The sequence below is a fragment of the Styela clava genome, chromosome 13 (assembly GCF_964204865.1).
Source record: "Styela clava chromosome 13, kaStyClav1.hap1.2, whole genome shotgun sequence".
NCBI classification, from domain to species: domain Eukaryota; kingdom Metazoa; phylum Chordata; class Ascidiacea; order Stolidobranchia; family Styelidae; genus Styela; species Styela clava.
In genome coordinates this window covers 9,352,175-9,372,545 of record NC_135262.1, presented here as the reverse complement: position 1 = coordinate 9,372,545, position 20,371 = coordinate 9,352,175, and the positions used below count along the sequence as shown (strand labels likewise).

The window sequence follows — 20,371 nt, the reverse complement described above, 5'->3', positions numbered from 1 at the left end:
CAAAAGTAAAAGTTTGGGTAGTGTTAGTATATTTTTAATTCCGACATCTCTATATCTGCTTTAGGTGGTATTTCAGTCTTCAAATGATAGTGTTGAATACTGTGTTTCAGCTAATAGGTGATTTAGAATTCGACCCGCATTTGATAAGTTGTAATACTTTATGGGGAATATTAGTTATTTGTACAACATTTTTAACAGTATAGAAAATGGCAATGCTTTGAAAATCTGAAATTGGTCAAATACTTTTTCTAACTTGAAAAAAGCCTTATTAAACATTTCGACGTAATTTATTTATTTAACCATTCGTAATAACAGCGCTATAGCTCAAAACAACTTATCTCGCCCTGACCAAATGGTCTCAAAAACCAATATCAAATTACCGGTAATACTTATAGCTGATGAAATATTAGGCCAACTAACGACATTCTTGATTAATTAACAAGAATTAAGGAGATTTAATCGCTTCCGATCGTGTCGATCTCCTATCTATATAAACCGCTGTCATTCACCTGTGTGACGTCTCACAATACAAGAATTAAAAAGTTGGTGATTTTTTTATTGATTCGTAGACTTCTGGATTAAGCTATGGCCTAACTGAATAAGAGAGAACTTGTGTTGCTGTGTTAAACTCTAGTAAACCGTGTCTTCCACTAGGCTCTGTTTAGGATTGCTTTAGGATAACAAGCTGCCTAATCTTCTATATATATATCATCTGGTAGTTTCGATAGACTAAAAAAATTATGAGGTCGTGCTTCTAACAAAGAAAACACAGAGTCTTTGAGATACACAAAAAATATTTCTTTTTTATACATGTACTATTGGACTGTGGTGTCATCTATTAGACAATTTCTGATACGCAATATTTGATTTGAATCACTGTCTTTTTATATGTTTCGATTATATCCATGGCTACGTCAAATATATGTGTGCGTTTGATTTATCCCCCTCGAAGATTTTATTTAAACTACAATAATTTGTTGGTTTTGATAAGAAGTTTGTTAAAATATGAACAATATTACATTGTCTTAAGAAGTCATTCATTAACACAGCAGTTTAGTAAATATCGTATGAAACGAAACAAGTTAAGTAAATATTACATTAGAGGTATTTAGAACTTCAGCCATTTTTGATCCAACATTAGCCGATCAAAAATAAGAATGTAAATAAAATAACTAAAGAGCACAACTGGGTCCTTAGTTGCGGATACGTCGTAGTTCCAGTATTTCTTGTTTCAGATGCGGACAAGTTGGGCATAGAATCCGTGATTGTCGCAGTCCATGAGCTCTTACACCGCTGTCTACGCCATTCCCCCGATGTAAGCAACGGGTCAGTGGCACGATAATATCCAAATATTGCGGGTGGACCAACTTGTTTTCGGTGCGGACAACCAGGACATATTAGCGGAAACTGTTCTATGGCTGTTGCCGCCAACATCTTAAAGTATAATTATTTCTCCCGCAAGTTGGCGCCATGAACCAGCTTATCGATTGCTTGGTTGACGTCAGGGGACCACGCACGCTGCAGTCTTCCGGAAGTTTCTGGCTGATGACTGTTTTGACGTCGGTCTGAGAGTGTTATTTTAGGGTTTATTGAACACGTTTAGTGGCCATAACGATCGTTTCAAAATTTTGTTGTTATTGTTATTTTCTTTCGTCATTATCATTAAAAAATCGCTTTTCTCTTCGAATACTGGACCAATTGCTTTGAAATTTTCAGTGGTTAAAGATAAAATTCTCCAGAAAGCTATTACTTTTTTTTTGGCTATGACGTCATCAAAATTATTGCCATTGGGTGGCGCTACGTGTCCATATATTTGAGCATAGCTCTCTTGTAATCGATTACTTAGTGAACGACTTAGGCTTGTAGTGTTAGTTATATGTAGGGTATTTATTTGTACTACTAATAATAGTGTTTAATTGATATTCGTCACAGTTGTAATTCTAATAGGCCCTACTGCTAAATAATTCAGTCGAGGTATTGTGATTCAATGTTCAAGTTACTGCTTGACGACCCTTGAGAACACAACGTCAAGTAAGTTTATAGACTACATATAGTTTTGTATTTTAGGTTGTACATGGTTTGTATTTGTTTTCCTGTCAGGCCTTGAAAGTGCCGGTAGAGGTAGAGTCCCTTCCCAGTAATGCGATCATTTTCACCAAAAGGCTTCTAATATGCTTTGTAATCACAGCACACACTTCATTTTTTCATTAACATACTCTACAAATCCATCTCAACCACTTCCCTTGAAATTATGCCGGTACCGTGACCGGAAAACCGTTTATATTGCCTCTACTTTCACCTTGTTAGTGGGGCAATTACGATCAAAAACCTATATTTGCGATCAGCAAAAATCTCGCCAATCGGAGCGCCGATGTTCCTGTTTTAGACCCTACATAATAAGTATGGAAACGTTTGCGAAAGCAGCTTTTGGGTGTGCTGACGTGCCTACTGTTATACGACAAGCTTATTACAAACGTTTTTTTTTTCAACCTAATCTCACCAACCCTACCCGATTATTTGATTCTACACGGGACAAATAAAATTGAATAGGATAGCAACTCAATCTTGGTCCATTCGATAAACCAATAGTAATACCCTTACTTTTTCATCAGTGATTACAATAGGTACCTAGAACGCTGGTTTGCATTCAATCAACATCGTGTATACATTTGCAGTATGGCGAACAGATTCCCGTGTGACTGGAAAAACGGCCTTGTCTTGTCATATGATCAATTACGCTCCTCATCTCTTCACCCCATCACGGCGATGTGTACAAAAATTCTAATCTTTCGGTAGAAGGCCAGTATGTTTACATTGCAGAGAACAATATTATCAAATTTATTAAACATTTAGCTCGAAAGTTCAATATCATCGCTTTACAAATGCCAAGAAGTAGTGATTTTATACAATTCAATTGAATCAAAGCCACAAAGATATACTCTTTTTGGCTCCGCCGGAAACGCATTGCTGTTCATTATAATGAGAAGCAAAACCTATATTTTCGATGACTCCCAATGTGCTCTGCTAGTATGTCAACCCCTAAACTGATTAAGGTAAATAATTACAAATAGTGCTCGTGAAAAATTATTGTTAACAAGAATGAAATTTGCCATTGGCGCTGATACATTAAGAATCTCAAAGTCGGTCAAAAACATTTAAATCAACAAGAAACATTCAGATCAGACATGGTTGGTGTAACCTACGGCAAATACAGGGAGGTAAATATAATTTATTACGGTATTGATCACTCAGTGATTGTTCATAAATTGATTGTGGGGAAAGATGTGATCAAATTTCCACTAATTTCAGAATTTTGGAAATCTACATATCATGCATTATTTTTAAAACGAATAATGTGAGGAATAAGAGTAGCTTTATTATATTTCGGAGTTTTCTTGATAAGTTGTCTAGGCACATCTTCCGAAGTGAAGGGGCTTCAACTCGGGGCTCGATCATACATTTATAACCTAGATCGCAAATGTGACCAAAGTGGAAATCGCGAGCGCCTTTTTTCACACGTGGAATTAGCTGCGATACAAAAAAGATAAAGACTCGTTACTCCGGCGACGGATAGGAAAGAATATGAGTTGTTCCCACCCCAATTTTCACGGCTCTATCTTTATTTTATCCCCCCCCCCACATTTTCGACCACTAGTGGCGTTTTAACCCAGAAAAAACTCATTTTTGGACGAAATTTGACGACAAGCAAGCTGTGGGTAGGCGAGTAGGTATGAATCACGTATATCGAGCGGGAATCTACCAATGTTTCTAGTTTGGCCAAAACAGGGTGCTGAAAGGTAGTGATCCTAAATGTGACGTGAGCGCATATCGGGGAGGGGACTAATTTGTGTGTTTGTTTATTTATTATAACCGTTCGTGATGCCATATTTGGTCATTAGGTGATTGTGTGACGTAATAAGGATATTTAAGGTTTGTTTACAATAATATAAGCCTACTGATATGATACCGCCCCGATCTTGTTATTATTTGTGTATTTATTATTTTCATGTTATTTCAGAAAACCGTACTTGTATACAATACTCAGTACTGTGCATCTGTTCGTACTACGTTGTTTGTTCGTACTGTGTATCTGTTGGTATTGTTAAACACTGTTTGCAACACATCACAAGAAAATAAAACATCTTATGCTGATACAGTGATAGTACGCGTCTTTTTGGGAGTGCAACCTGGTCGTCAAGAGTATTGGTATTGGCCATCCGTACACCCTATGTGGGCATAGTCCGCGCTCCGCAATTAGGATTTAATCAAGGTTCTGCGACAACAATGACTACTAAACAAAAACTCGCAATTACCACTTATACTACGAACCTGTCTTTTAAATCGGAGACAGCCGGGATGATGTCCACACTCCCCGCTAACTTGATCTTTGATGACGATATGGACCCCTATTTTCAAATACGATTTCTCCACTTGCACAGAATAATAAAAGATGGCATGTCAATGCTTTAATCAATAATGTGCATGTTTTGTTTTTGATTGATGCCGTGTGGGTGTCTCTTTCATTGACAACACTTTATATTCCATTTCACAAGAGAATTCAGACATTCCAGAAATGCATATTTTTCAAATATCACTTCTTACCGCTTATGGCAAGTCATTAGTGATTCTTGGTGCACTTGATGTCAACCTGACTATTGAGAGCTAGTCTGTGGAGTATACGATTGTTGTTGTTGCTGATCTCGGTTCACGGATGGGCATTCTTTGTATGGACTATCTTAGGAACTGTGTTCTGTATCCTTTGTCGGTTCATTTTGTTCTTGAGGGATAAGATGTCAAACATCGGTTCACTGCTGTCATGTAACTGTAGAGAAGGATATGGTTATACCAGCCCGTTCTAAGTGCTGTACTCGCGTAGTTACAACAGCCTTGGTCCTTCCACCGAGCTAACATAGTAGCATTCGTCGAGCCAGTAGAGATAAGAAACCGAATTGGTTGCTTTGTTGTCGCTGCACCGGGCTGCTGCCCCTTCGGTTCCCCTCTAGACACGCCACTGCTGAAGATGTTTTGTAGCGTAAGTTGATACCTGAAACATTGTCCGGTGCTCCCGTTTATCAGTTTTGCATTTCTGGGGCACTGAGACGAGAAATCTTCCAGCATTTACTCAGGTCCCGTACATTTATGCTCTATCAGAACATTTAAAAGTATTTGTGCTCGTTTCTATTGGCCTGGTTTTAAAAGAGATATTTTGCCCTGCTGCCTTGTGCTGCGGCTAAGATGACACATGGACGCAAGCAAGGGGATCTACGACAACTACTCTGCGGCTCTCCCGTGGAACGCGTCGCTATCGATTTTGTGCGACCACTACCATGTAGGCCTACCAAGAATGAGGAATTAACAACTTCTTTTGCTAACTGATTATTTCACCAAGTGGGTGGAATGTTATTATTAGTGTTACATCTAATCGTCTTATGTTGGGCGGGAGATTGACCTCTCTATCGACGTATGTATGGACGGCCGACACAGGCACCTCTACACCCCTGTTATAACGAGTATGTTGAATGGTTAAAAGCGGTCACCGAGGAATCTTTTGTATGTGCCAGAAATCCCTTGAATCAAGCTGCATTGAGAAGGAAGAGAAATTTTGAAGTTTATGTGCAATGTCAGATATTTAAAGAGGGAGGGAGACATTGTATGGTAATATTATCCACCCAAAAAAGAAGAAGCTGGATTTTCCTTGTTAGGTACCTTTCACAGTCAGAAGATGTCTCTCAAACCACACCTACGGGATCAAGGCGATGAGGCGCGCGTGGTACATGTGGATAATTTGCGACTTTATATTCAGGAAAAAATACAAGAACCAAATTCTTGTTTAGATGGTAGCCAGGAAGATGCGCATTTTAAGGAATGCACATCAGACGACGCTGATAATATTACTGCTATATTTTAACGTTGAAGACACTGGAGGCGCTGTAACACTGGCGATCTGTCTTCTGCTATCCAGTTAGGATAGGCGTGGTTAGCTGGAATGTACCGGATTTGGTACTCCCGAAGTATGTGAACCATGAGGGCGGACACCGGAACGTAGTATGTGTACCAGGTTTTTCTTTATTTTAGTTCTATTACGAATTTGGGGAATAGCCAAGTGACTCCCGTAGTAATTGTACCTGAAATTATGGCCTAACCCTAACCTGGTACATGTACTACGTTGCGGTGTCCGCCATTTTAGTTCACATACTTCGAGAGTACCCCAGATTTTCAGGATTTTTCTTGTCTGGTGTTCGCTATTGTCATCGTGTTTTTACTGTTATGTTTCCAGATTGATAATAATTAATAAATATATCATATTGAACGATATTTTTGACTTTGAAAATTCATTTATATATAGACGGACGGTACACTACAATACTTATCTTATGCAGGTCATATCAAGTGAATTTTAACACAAACCACTAAATTTTAATTTAGGAATTCAATTTAATTTTGTAGCAATGCTTCTCTTTTTCCGTAAGTACGAAAACACGAATCAAAAATTTATTATAATCGGGAAGTTTACACACATTTCATGTCCACCGCTTGCCGTGGTATTTTAGTATAGTAATACTTTCATTTTTATGTAAGCATGAAAATACGAATCGAAAATTAATTATAACAGGCAAGACATTTCAGTCGGACATGACTTTGAACTAAATATGCATGTTAGTAGACTACTGCGCAATTGAAGAATAGGCAATTGGAAAATTAATATCAATAGATACAAAAGCTAAATGAGTTTTGGTTCCAGCCTATCACTTGATTTTGTCTAAATCTAACCTAGAATAAGATTTGACAGCGCAAATGAATCCAGACGATTTTTACTGAAAACATCTCAACCTAGATAATTTTCCACATTTGGAACAAGTCATGGCTTCAAATATTGTACTTTTCGGCTCAACATATTTTTTTCTAGAATAACGAAGACTTTGAAAATGAATATCGAATGGCTAGCACTTCAATTAAAACAAATTTGGATAAAAGTAGGGAAAAGAATCCAGCGTAATATTTCTCACTGAACTCGTTTAAATTCGGTGTGACAATAAATTTGAAGAAAAGTTTCAGAGATCTATGCATTTTCAATCATTTCTGCAAGGACCCCTAATAATGCCATAAGATCAATAACAAAAAGGAAGTATTTTGAGCCTGCGACTAACAGAAGAAAGTAAATGAAGGTGCGACCCCCGGTTTTGTCCAGTTATTGATATCTGGCCCGCCTGCGAAAAAGGTTGCACACCCCTGCTTTAGATCAACACAAATTAATATTTAAAAATTAATTCATTGTAACAAATAGTCGCAAATCTAAGCAGGTGCATGATAAATAACTTTTCTTGATTCATCACGGGATGCCATTTTTGCCTTCATAATTTAGGCTTCCACGTGGGATGTGCAAGTAAATGTATATGTGTCATTATGTGAGTGTTTGGAGTGCACCTTTAAGATATAACAACTTTAGGTTTTTCGATCAAAAGGTGTCGTTCTTATATAGTTGTACATACCTTGAAATTCGTCATGAACAGTCGATATAGCCATTGGAATATCCTGGAAAAAAAGTCAATTGATATTGATAAGATCATTCAACAAATCTCGCTATACTTTAGTCAGGGTTAAGAAAGGGGACCACTAGCTTTTTTCGAAAAAGTTTCTTTTTTTGTTCAAAGTTAGGTATAGAACGAAGTGGGATATAATAAAAAACAGTTTTGTGATATAATATATTAATCATCCTCAGAAAATGGAACATTGTGATTTGCAATACAGTGTGACGTTTAGTGGATTTTTTGGCATTTAATGTCCTAAATTGCAATCATTTTATTTGTATATATTATCCACGTTCAGCACTTATTTAATGAAAGTAGCTCATAGGAAAGTATTTTTAGGAGTTTAATAATCCGTATTACTTTTGATTCAGAGAATTTCCAAAATCGGCAGTTCGATGCTACAATACAGTGTCGAAATTTGAAAATATCTGCGGCGTTATGGTATAAAATTCTAAATTTGCATAACGTATTGTATGTTGTGGTACAAAATTTGCATATAGTATATATACCTGAACTTGAGTAGACCTGGAGCAGACGCAGCATTTCAGATAACTTCCAGAAAAAGATGCACCTGCGATAAATAAGACAAACGATGTTCCACAAAACGCGACGATAACTGCTCCAGCAGTCGTTGATCCACCTACAAGCGATGCCACTACCATGTAGGCCTACCAAGAATGAGGAATTAACAACTTCTTTTGCTAACTGATTATTTCACCAAGTGGGTGGAATGTTATTATTAGTGTTACATCTAATCGTCTTATGTTGGGCGGGAGATTGACCTCTCTATCGACGTATGTATGGACGGCCGACACAGGCACCTCTACACCCCTGTTATAACGAGTATGTTGAATGGTTAAAAGCGGTCACCGAGGAATCTTTTCTATGTGCCAGAAATCCCTTGAATCAAGCTGCATTGAGAAGGAAGAGAAATTTTGAAGTTTATGTGCAATGTCAGATATTGAAAGAGGGAGGGAGACATTGTATGGTAATATTATCCACCCAAAAAAGAAGAAGCTGGATTTTCCTTGTTAGGTACCTTTCACAGTCAGAAGATGTCTCTCAAACCACACCTACGGGATCAAGGCGATGAGGCGCGCGTGGTACATGTGGATAATTTGTCGTTGATCCAGTCGTTGATCCACCTACAAGCGATGCCATTCCAATGACGAGGGAAATGGATGAAATTATAGATAAAACCAAAGTCACAACAGCCTGAAAAAATAAATCAAGTCGTTTAATTACCGAATCTAGGAAAAAACGAATATTGAACCTGGTTTATAAATATGAACAGTTCACTCAAAATTACACAAACTGACGAAAGATCGAACTCGAATGATAATATTGCAATATTTTAGATCATATTTAATTTGACACAATGGCTAATTAAAAGTCTTCGCTGCGCGCTTTGTAAAACTCCTCGAAGAATAGATATATTGAAAATCCAATAAAAAGTCGTATGAATGAACAATTTTATGGCATTCGATATTATAAATAGAAACGAAGGGCTACTCACCAATCATGTTTGTTTGTTTGTTTGCAACCCAATGCAATCCCAAAACTTGCAGTGCGAATGTACTAAAAAAAATTAAAGATGCATTGAATTCGCGACTGCTGGCATTTATGGAGTCACTTAGTTTCATCTTCAAAACGAAAAATTCATTAAATGAGTTTAGTGACTTTCCCTTTCCCTTCACAATGTTTAAATTAGGGATAAACCTAGACATTGCTCAGGAAAAAAGTTTAAAACCAATGTTCACGGAAACCATCCTGTTGCCGATCTCTTCTGTGTACATAATAAACCTCAAAAAGGTAGTCATATTTAATTCAGTCGTTGGTTTAGCGTTTTCATTGGTTTGATCCGTAGTATATATATATTTACGGTTTGATGACGAGACAGTCTGTAACTAGAAACTTGGCGTTGCGGAAGAGTCTTATTTCGCATCGTCGATCAAAGACTCAAACAATCCGATTCTGGCTATAATTCACGACTCCGGATATACACCCCTTATCGTAACTCCGAGAATCAAATAAACAACTTTTTGTTCATATCAGGCCCAACTCATTATACTCAATAACATTCTCACCACAATACATTCACTGATGTAAATTGCAATTACTCCATATGCTTCATAAAGAATCGAATATGCGGCACATAATTCTACAAGCACCACTCCTAGTAGTTGTTCAGTAATCTGAAACAAAAACCAACAATAACTCATCTGAGATAGCGACGTATATACTCTCATATTTTCGTTTGTAATATAAAGGGGTGCAAACATTAACAAAGTAACAATCACCGTATGCTTTCAATTTACAGAGCCACGGATGCGGTATACTAAGTTCGCAATGGTATTCTCGAGTATATTAGGATAATTTTTACTATTTTTAAACAGTTTTTTTAGAGCTTCATATAAACTGCTCAAGGTGTGGCTGATTGCTATTCATTCGATTTTACGTATTCCTACAAATGCAGTGCTGGTTTTATAAATCACTTATCAACGGCATGTGCAATTACAGCTGCTCAATAAATAAAAATATCATACGGCAATCCTAAGAAATACACATTTTCTTCTTTCTAAGCTTTCGGCAATTTGAACTTCTTGCTGCAGTAAACGAAGTCCACGTTCCGACGGCATTTGATTTAATTTGACTTGAAGTTTGAAAATCAGCAGTCTCACAGCCTACGATGAACAACGCAGTGTTATATATTGCTCAGAATAGTTTCAAACAAATACAATTATCTCTCTTGAAATAAAGTTTTGTATCGAAGACAGTCAAACTGAAAATTCGGAAATAAAAACAGAAGTTATTTTTAATTTCCATATATATTTCCTATATCTACTTCAGATAATATTTCAGCCTTCAAATAATAGTGTTGAATACGTTCTGTGTTTAAGCTGATAGGCGATTCAGAATTCGACCCGCAATTGGTGAGTTGTAATACTTCTTTATATATCATCTGCAAGTTCTGATACGGCTATTTTCTACCGTAGGTGCATCCTACTCATACTCTGAAAATCGATTGCTATGGATATGCTTACCATACGTCCCGCTTTAGGCGGGACAGTCCCGCTTTTCAGCGTTTTGTTCCGCCGTCCCGATAAGTCAGCCAAAAGTCCCGTTTTTCCAGTCCTCGTTACTGTTGTTTCTGTGTAGCGCAGCGCTAGCCTACTTACTGAAGGCGAATGCGTTCGTTTCCCGCTGATTGTAAAACCAATACTAATTAGTCTAAATTCGAATTATTTGTACCGGTATCGTTAACGTCAATTCCTTTCTATTTTTCGAAGTGAACCCGATATTTTGACAGAGAATATGCGCATGAAATTTCGATAACAATATGGTCAATAAAGACAGCCGAGACCAATTCCTTTCTATTTTTCGAAGTGAACCCGATATTTTGACAGAGAATATGCGCATGAAATTTCGATAACAATATGGTCAATAAAGACAGCCGAGACAGCTTTAAATGTAGGAATGTAGGCCTATGTGGTAAAATCGGAAAATGTGAAGTTATAAAATCACAGCTAAAGGGTTGTTTTCTTTCGAGGCGTCCCGATTTGAAATCACAAAAATAATACCCTAGCTATGGATGAATTCTAGACTAGACTGAAAAATTATCGGGTCGTGCTCATAACAAAGGCAATACAGAGTTCGTAATCATTTTACCAGGAATACACAAAAAATATTTCCTCTTTCATACATGTACTATAAGACTGTGACGCTCTTTACTTGATAATTGCTGATACGGAATTTTTGAATAAAATCACTATTTACATGGGTTGATTGGATCCAAGGCAACGTCAAATTTATATGCGCGTTCGATTTATCCCCCTCGAAGACTTTATTTGAACTACCAGAAATAATTTAATGTTTTTAATAAAAAGTTTAATTAAAATATGAACAATATTGCATTGTTTCATGAAATCATTCGTTTATATAACAATTTAGTAAATATCGTTTGAAATGAAACAAGTTAAGTAAATATTACATTAGAGGTATTTAGAACGTCAATAATCATTCCTGATCCTACATTGGCCGATCAAGAATAAGAATGTAAATAAAACTAAAACTAAAGAGCAAGTGAGCGCTCCAATACGTTTTTCAACGCAAATCAAAATAAATAGAAACGTCATTATAAGTGGCTGGACAAGCGAATCATTTAATGCAGTGGTTCTTAAACTTTTTGAGCCGCGCCCCCTTTGAAAAATTTTACAAACTTCGCCCCCCCCCCCCCCCCCCTAATCTTTTTGCTTTGAAAAAATGCCTTCGTGATAGACAAATTGTTAAATATTAAGATGGCGCTATTACTGGGTGTTGGTCTCATAGCGTCATCGCTCAGATTGTTTAGGCATAAAACGCTTCGGAGTACAACTTCGTCATTCACTGTCGTATGTATAAAGCCAAATAGTGGTTGGTCATCATACATTCTCGTTTTCCCGCCCAGTTTGCAATACTTGGCAAAGTCAAACTAATTATTAAGTAAAACTAAACAAGCAATAAACCTATGCTTTAATGTATTTTATGCCCAAACGTTTACATAAGACAATCAATTGTTGTCCCTAAGGCGTTTGTGATTGCATTTTGTTCAAATCTCCATTGTTTACGTCAGCGTCGCGTGTTATTCAAGCCCTAAAAATCTTGATTTCGGTGTTTATTCTTCCTAAATCCGAAATTTCCCTCGACATATTCTTGTGCCGCGAAGACGATTATAATTACTTTTTTTGTTCTCGAATGGAACCATGACACCTCTGAGGAAAACGAGTTAGTTTTTATTATAACCATCAGCGACGAGATGCTAAAGATAGAATAAAGAAGTGAATCCGTAACTAAAAATTCCTTTAAAGTAAAAGTGGCATTATAAAATACTAAAATTAAAACGAAAAACGCCATGAGTTTTGTTTTGGGGTGGACCGCGACAGATTAAAAACATTTTCTTAGACATTGAAAATCTCATAAATTCCTTGTGCGTGCGGCACACCAGTAGTGTTCTAAAACTACAGACTTTATATAAATTTTACTTCGTCGGATCGCAGACTTAGGAATATCTATAACGGTGATATCTTGAAATTAATCGAGTGGCGGCATTGCGATAGAGCGGAGTAAGAGTTGCAGGGACAGCTCATATTGGTGAAATTGGCAAGAATACAAATCAAAACAAAATGAAATCGACATTTTTATGGTTGCGGATTACCGTGTTATTTTGGAGTACTGGTGCTTTTATTTTATCGTCGCAATCGCAGTTTTAATTTATCACAATTAAATGAATAAAGCAACCATTTTAGATAAGTATATCAATCATGGATTGACTATTTATTCAACACAAAAACCATTACATATCCGTTGAAAAAGTCGGCTCTTTTAACGACTGGCGTAATCTCGAGGACTGACTCAGAAGCCGTACCGCGGGGATTTCGTTTCGATGAATATGTATTTTTCATCTACTAATATACTTTACATGTATTTTAAGTGTACTAAATTAATTATACTTTCTGGGATATTATACCAGATCTTTCTAATGACCATGACGAACTCGCATGAGTGCAATATATATAAAAACTAAATATAATCGGGCAGTTGATCACACTTTATTATGTACGCGGATTGGCGTGGTAGTTTAGATAGGTAATGAGTTTATTTTGTCGTGAGTAGCCGCAACCGCGAGTTACCTTGAACACAAATGAATTAAAATAGAGAGACATTTTAAATTATTGTAGTTATTACGAGACAGAAAAATTTATTATAACACGGAAAAGCGGTATTTTTAATGAACGCGGAGACCGTTTCAGGAGCCGTTACATGTAAATTTCCGATTCCATCTTGTGACCTCTCGCGCCCCCCAGTTTAAGAACCACTGATTTAATGTATGATTCGTGGTATCTCCACGATTTTTTAAATATCTTTATAAAATATTATTATGTAAAAATAAATTGAATGGCAAAAAAGTTCCTAAAATCTCAAAATGCGGAAATTTGAGCGTGATTCTCATCTAAAAGTTAGTGATCCGGCAAATATCTTTGTATTGCTAATACAATATAGCAAAATATATTTGATAACTGATAAGACTTTATGACTAAATAAGCTTTAGTTTATGGATAAACACGTCTTGAAGTCTAGAGAAATATTTTCTTGGTTTTTCGTGTATCACGTTACAAAAAAATAAGGAATGTATTCCGAATAATTAAGAACTGTTAGTTGATGGTGACAACAACCAGTTATTTTCACAAAAAATACGAGCTCATATTACTGTGTTTTGACTATAAATATTTTGAATTTCATAATGAGGAAATCTTCAAAAAATCCTATTGCTGAAAAACGCAAATACTAATATGCGTAACAGCTGAATTGTATTTTGTTGGGGAAATAGAACGAGAGACGAACACGGTCAAGAAGGGGTCGATTTTTTGTGCTCAAATGTGCTTGGTTATATATACTTAGCTTTACTGCTTTCGACGATTGGGGTAATTTTTGGTCGAGGCTACTTTAGTGGGGTGCGCGAAGCACTGTCATGATGTTGTATGTTGCTCATAGCTTGATAATGTTTATAACACAGTTATTATGTTCTTATTATGCCTTAATAGAATTACACGAGTTTGATATGTTCGAGCCTTTTTTCTGATTGAACATGCTACGGTATTTTCTATATTGTATTTGCTATATCACCAAAGTAGAAATGCGCTACATTCATTTTCAGCTCATTCCCGCCTTAGTATACAAAGGGTCATCTATGACTCTTTTGGGACCCCTGGGCTAGAACATTACATTAACTTTCACAACAACAAAAACACCATGTAACTAATGCCATTTATTTTAAACTGTTCAAATATTTCTTAATTCAAGATATATGACATACCAATAAACAGTAAACTAACAAAATGGGGCAAAGACCCACGCTGTTTCTAACCGTTATTGTATGTGCGACGTGCATTCATATCTTTTCGGCTACGCAATACGCTCCCCCATACACGTGTACAACCACCACAACTTTATGCAAACCTGGTATAGAGAATGAAGGAACGAACCCGGTAGCAAACCGCCCTTCGCATGCTTCAAGGCCGGGAAAGCGAGGGCCAGTTGGACCTAAAGGTGATAAAGGAGACCCCAGTAAGCCTGACCCAGGATATAATTCCGCAATTACCGAGATGCAAAGGAATATGGGAATAATGGAATCAGAAATGAAAAAAATGAATAACACTTTACAAAAGCTGCAGCAAGGTAATTGTTTATGCTAATTCGCTGCCCAACCACATGTACACAAGAATACCTAAAACTATTATAGCATAATTTTATCACAAATTTGTTTTATTTTTCATTTGAAAACGACATATTATGATTTGTCATTTCTATACCTAAAGTTCAACATTTGCAGAGTAGAAGCTGCATCGGTACAGATTTGTTAAAATTAAATAATGCTTCCATTCCAGAAAACGAAGAGTTTAGAGAGATGTTGCATAATGTTTCCCAAGTTCAAGGTAATATTTTTTTATGAATTTCATCCAATTATTGGCAAGTAAATATATTTAACACTAAACTTTGTGATGGTTTTTAATATTAGGTAAAAGTGTTAGGCTTTTTAGTTCGAACAAGTTAATTATTTTCCGGATAGAATTGAAAACACAGTCCTGATTCATTTTTGACAACCATAAGCTCCAAATTGAACAAAATGCGTAGTCATCACGACAGACAAAGTCTAATCGTTTCAAACCATTCTTTCAAAAATGTTGGCTATAGGGTTTAGTTCCGAGCTAAGACGTGGAAACGTAAATATATCAATATTTGTGATCAACAAAACTAACAGTTTAAATCATGGCTTGTCACAAATCAATTACAAGTATCAAACAACCATAATCGATAGTTGATTGCTAAATTTTACTTTTTTAGTTACAGCATCAACAGAGCGACCAACATCGTGTAAAGATTATTTTAACGCTCACGCTCCACGTGGGCAGTCAAATGCTGAAGGTCTTGCGATATTGTTTCCTTTTCAAGAGGATGATGATCTAACCACAATCGAAGTAAACTGCATTCTGAAAGAATCTCGCTCTTGGATGGTAAATATTCATGATTGTGTCAACCTGAAGCGAGTCTAGTTTCCACACAAGAATGACAAATCTTGCTTAGATGTTTGTTATCTAATACAAGGCGGTTGCCATGGTTACCCCGTCTGTCGTACTGGAGTTGATTGCTTCTGTCGTTATGAACGAGACTGGGATATCGAAACTTCCACATTTTATTAGTTTTTAATGTTCGACCCTCTCAGTATAATTTCAATGTTAGACTTCCTCATAGGTGACGCTGCTCGATAACCATTACTGGTTTATCGCGTCTCCCTTCACACTGAAATGCATTTTTGTATATCTTTCTTTATTCAGAATAAATTATTCTATATGTACAATTGTTTTTTCGGCATGTGTAAAAAACTAAACTACTAATTATTGGGTTCGTCATTGGAATTCACGAGTTTCAGAATATTTATTCAGTTTTATTCAAAATGAAAAAATTGGTTTCAATAGTCTTAACTCAATTAGAAATAATAACTTTATATTGTAGGTCATACAACGTCGAATAAACGGCTCACTAAGCTTCAATCGACAATGGGAAGGTTATGCAGAAGGGTTTGGTAATCCTAATGGAGAATTTTGGATTGGTAAGAAACATAAGCATATTCACTGTTTAAATATGTAAATGTCTTAGGGTCGGCCTCGGTTTGAACATTTTTTCTTTGGTATAATACCCATGATCTAATATATGCATTACTCTATTGAAATATCGGGATCTGACAATGCTATTAATTTTACTTTCAAATATGGCACTTAAAATCATTGAAAGCTGTATTATTTAGCATCAGATAACTGCCAATAAAAATATATTATTGCAAAGGTCTAAGAAATTTGCATAAACTGACGTCGTCTGCAAACTATAGACTTCGTATTGATCTTGAGAATTGGGAAGGGGAATCAAGATACGCTGTATATGAGTAAGTACATTTATTGCCAAACAACGTTGGTACTTATGACTGGACGATTTCTTCTAGCTCAAGTTTCTCTCGTAACATATTCTATCGTTATGAATTGAAATGTATTGGACTACTGTTACTATGGGCTTAGGCTATTCAAATTTGAGAACGAAATATTCTTCTTCTGTCATTCTAAAAACTATTTTTTTTATAAAACAATATTTCAGGAAATTCGCTGTAAAAAGCGAGAAAAACAACTTCGAACTTGAAGTCAGCGCTTATACTGGAAATGCGGGTGACGGTATGGCGACTCATAATGGAATGGGGTTTACCACGAGTGATCGAGATAACGACGAAACTTCTTCGAATTGCGCATCGTCTTACCCTGGTGGATGGTGGTTTCGATCATGTTACGGAGGTGGCGCCAATCTCAACGGATTGCATCCGAAGTCAGAGAAGGATTTTCACTGGTTACCATGGATGGACCCAGAAACATTAAAATTCTCAGAGATGAAAATTGAACAAGTCAACTAATGCTCAACAACTTCAGTATCATTCAAAGTTGTCGAAATTGTGGGTTTTATTTCATAGAATGGATTAAAAAGGCTTTGACAAGAACGTGAAAGATGAGTTGATTAAATGTATTTCAATAAAACTTAAATTTGTACAAAATGAAATAATAATTTGTATTTTCTCTTACATCATTTGCTGAACGTTGTTGTCAGAAAGCACAAAAGGCAAATACTCAAATATATGGACCAAAAGCCAAACGTTAAATTATAGTGTTCCATAAACCATATAAAAGTGTTTTCGTATATAATATAGCAGAACTTTGGTTAGAATATAGGATCCTAGAGCAGGGTTTTGCAGTCTTTAATATATAGGATGGTCAGATAGAAATAACTGGGTGAAACCGCGGGCCGCACCTTTATTTAATTTAGGCTCCCTAGTAGTTATATGCACAAAAAATTTGGTTATTGATCTTGTGGCATGCGTTGTTTGCACAAGCTAGCTGTTGAGGCATTGTATAGAATAGACACTCAGATATAGTCTTTGCAACGCAAAGGGATTGGAATTACTCTCACGTACCAAATAAAATTGAAAACTATTTTCGCGGGCCGTACAATTTTTCATTGAGGGCTTCATTCGGCCCGCGGCCGCACACCTCTGTCTTAGCAGATTGATGGATATGTGAAAAAAAATTAGTCTTATAACCGCTATAACCATTTTTAAGTATGCGGTACTGAAATTTGAAATCGACGGACCCGATAGTTTCGGGGCAAATGACTTTCGACGACAAGAGTTCAGCAAAATTTCTTATTCATATGTGTCTAATTAGCATTCTGTATCGCCATTCCAATAAATGATGACATTGAGTTTCCCTAATGTATATATACCATAACTGCTCGGTTATGAGGAAATGATCCTTCTGCTGTAATCAATAAATAATTTTAGGCATATTTTTTGTTTGAATGAAAGTATTCGTATACGTGAAGGATAGCAGTTGTTGCGGTTTGTCATTTGACGAAGGGGAAATAAGCTTCATATAACAGAGCACATATCCACTTTCTACACTTGTCTTGATCGAACATTATAGGACAAGTATGCTATGGAATAATTTGACCTTTATCACAGCGTTTCTATTTGATTATTCTTAAGCCCAATTAGACATTCATCAATTATAATATACTATTACCTTGAAAAATCGTTTCAAGAAAAAAATTTCATTCCTATTTTCAGTTTATGCACGTCGCGTTTGAACTAAAATTCGCTCGTTATTCCAAACCTATGATCTTTTCAGTTTTGATTTCTGTTATACTGATTAGAATTCGATTCTAAAATGTACTCGTAACTGACATTGCTATTCTTATGCATATACGTGGAAATGTCAAGTGGCCGAGAGAGAATGCGTAGGTAGGTCTTTCATAGGAAAGCGAGTCAACATTTTACGGGACCGAAGTAGCAAAAAAACCAACACAACCTTAGAGGTCCGCGAGGGAATATCTGGAGGAGGGAATATGGGGTGTTGTGGCACGAGGGCCTTTAGTTTTTGCGTTATAGGCTAACGTTGTCCTTTTGCATTTCCTTTTTCCTGTTGTGAACAAATCCCCTTTCTGTTCAACTACAGAATAAAACGCTTCGAAATGTTCAATGGTTAAAGATTGTTGTTGTCGCTAAAACGCTATTACCTCTACTTATTTCAAAAAATTCGATGTGTTCTATGGAATTCGTTTTTTACTTTAAATTTCTGTTTGATGGCGTCTCCAAAATCAAAAAAATCGCGCCGTGGCCCGTGAACCGCATTTCAGCGATCTCGTCAGACTAACAAAAACAAGTAGTTGGGAGCATAACGCCACTGCATTTAGAATCATTATCCCCGTACTTATGTGGACATTGGCTTTCTAAACTTGTTCAAATCAAGACGAAAGCAAGGTACAAACTTGGTGTGCAAGATCACATGAGATATTTGGTAAGCTATTTGCGTACGCAAGGAGTGGCAGCTAATTTAGATGTTGTCCGATAGCTCTATGCTATGTTTCTCTATTGTGTTTTTCAGGAATACACAAAAAAAAAATTGCTTCTTTTATACATGGTCTATCCAAGGTTGACGGCCTCGCGGGCCACACTATCATTTTTGTATTGTTCGCGGGCCACAACAGTGCCAAGAATAGGTAAACAGTGTAATACAAAACAAACACGTTTATTGTCCAAACACATTGATCAATATTTGTCAGTTATCAAGCTAAAACATGCAAAAGCCACAAAAAACTCATTAAAACGTGCAAAAATCTTACTAAATCCACATTTACTACAGAAGGTGTCATAAGGAGAAATTGCTGTTTCAGACTCTCACCGACACAACTTGCAGAGATATCAAGCAAGCGGTATTTTCCCTCCCTTTATCCAGTCAGAAATCTGTTTGAATTGATCAGCTGTCTTTTCAAACCCATGTTCACAGAATAACTTAATAACTGCAAATTGATTGATTGCCGAATTCTATCAAATTTGGGAGGGTAATTGGTAATTACTAAATTTTCTTACTTATAGGCAGCATTTCTTGTAATACTGTTTAGGCTGGTTGCAAAAAACCATCCGGCAGGAATTGCATTCTTCGGCTATAACATTACTATTTAGTTATCAGGCATATCCGACCTAGGCTAATAGATTCCTCATTCGATTTTTAGTTTTCTATGGAGCGTATTTTGTTAGCAGATAGTTCCGACCAAACAGATAGAAAGCCAATAAACAATTTAGATTAGCCCAGCACACTTTGCCAGTTACCTCAGCTAACCATGACAGTAATCAATTCAGTGACACTAGTGATGTATAACAAATATATATGCCAAAAGATCCCGAAAACTTCGAATCGAATCTTCGAAGAAACTTCTTCGAATTGCGTATCGTCTTACTCTGGTGGATGGTGGTATCGTGCATGTTACGTTAATGGCGCCAATCTTAACGGGTTGTATCCGGAGTCAAACAACGATTTTCGCTGGTTACCGTGGATGGCTTCAGAAACATTAAAATTCTCAGAGATGAAAATTGAACAAGTCAACTAATGCTCAACAACTCAGTATCATTCAAAGTTGTCGAAATTGTGTGTTTTATTCCATAGAATGGATTAAAAAGGCTTTGAAAAGAACGTGAAAGATGAGTTGATTAAATGTATTATCAATAAAACTTAAAATTGTACAAAATTAAATAATAATTCGTATTTTCTCTTACATCATTTGCTGAACGTTGTTGTCAGAAGGAACAAAAGATAAATACTCAAATATATGGACGATAAATCCAAATGTCAAAGTATAGTGTTTGATAAATCATACAAAAGTGTTTCGTAAACAAAATACCCAAATTTTGGTTGAAATACAAGATCCTAGGATGT

General features: G+C 36.3%; 2 protein-coding genes across 2 annotated transcripts in view; both read left to right on the top strand.

Moving 5' to 3' along the window:
* Positions 1-20,371, top strand: part of LOC120332784 (sulfide:quinone oxidoreductase, mitochondrial-like) — a 78,270-nt gene that overhangs the window by 50,122 nt on the left and 7,777 nt on the right. The gene's annotated exons all lie outside the window — the stretch shown is intronic.
* LOC120333092 (microfibril-associated glycoprotein 4-like) lies at positions 14,355-17,943 on the top strand. Its single transcript, XM_039400444.2, has 6 exons — positions 14,355-14,744; positions 14,954-15,001; positions 15,411-15,580; positions 16,080-16,176; positions 16,410-16,506; positions 16,713-17,943. Exons 1-6 carry the CDS (start codon positions 14,405-14,407, stop codon positions 17,017-17,019), a joined length of 1,059 nt encoding a protein of 352 aa, XP_039256378.2. The 5' UTR covers positions 14,355-14,404; the 3' UTR covers positions 17,020-17,943.

Coding starts and splice junctions, on each gene's coding strand:
- LOC120333092 (XM_039400444.2), top strand. CDS start 14,405: ATGGGGCAAAGACCCACGCTGTTTCTAACCGTTATTGTATGTGCGACG. Junction 15,002..15,410: donor TAATGTTTCCCAAGTTCAAG/GTAATATTTTTT, acceptor TTACTTTTTTAG/TTACAGCATCAACAGAGCGA. Junction 16,507..16,712: donor TCAAGATACGCTGTATATGA/GTAAGTACATTT, acceptor ACAATATTTCAG/GAAATTCGCTGTAAAAAGCG.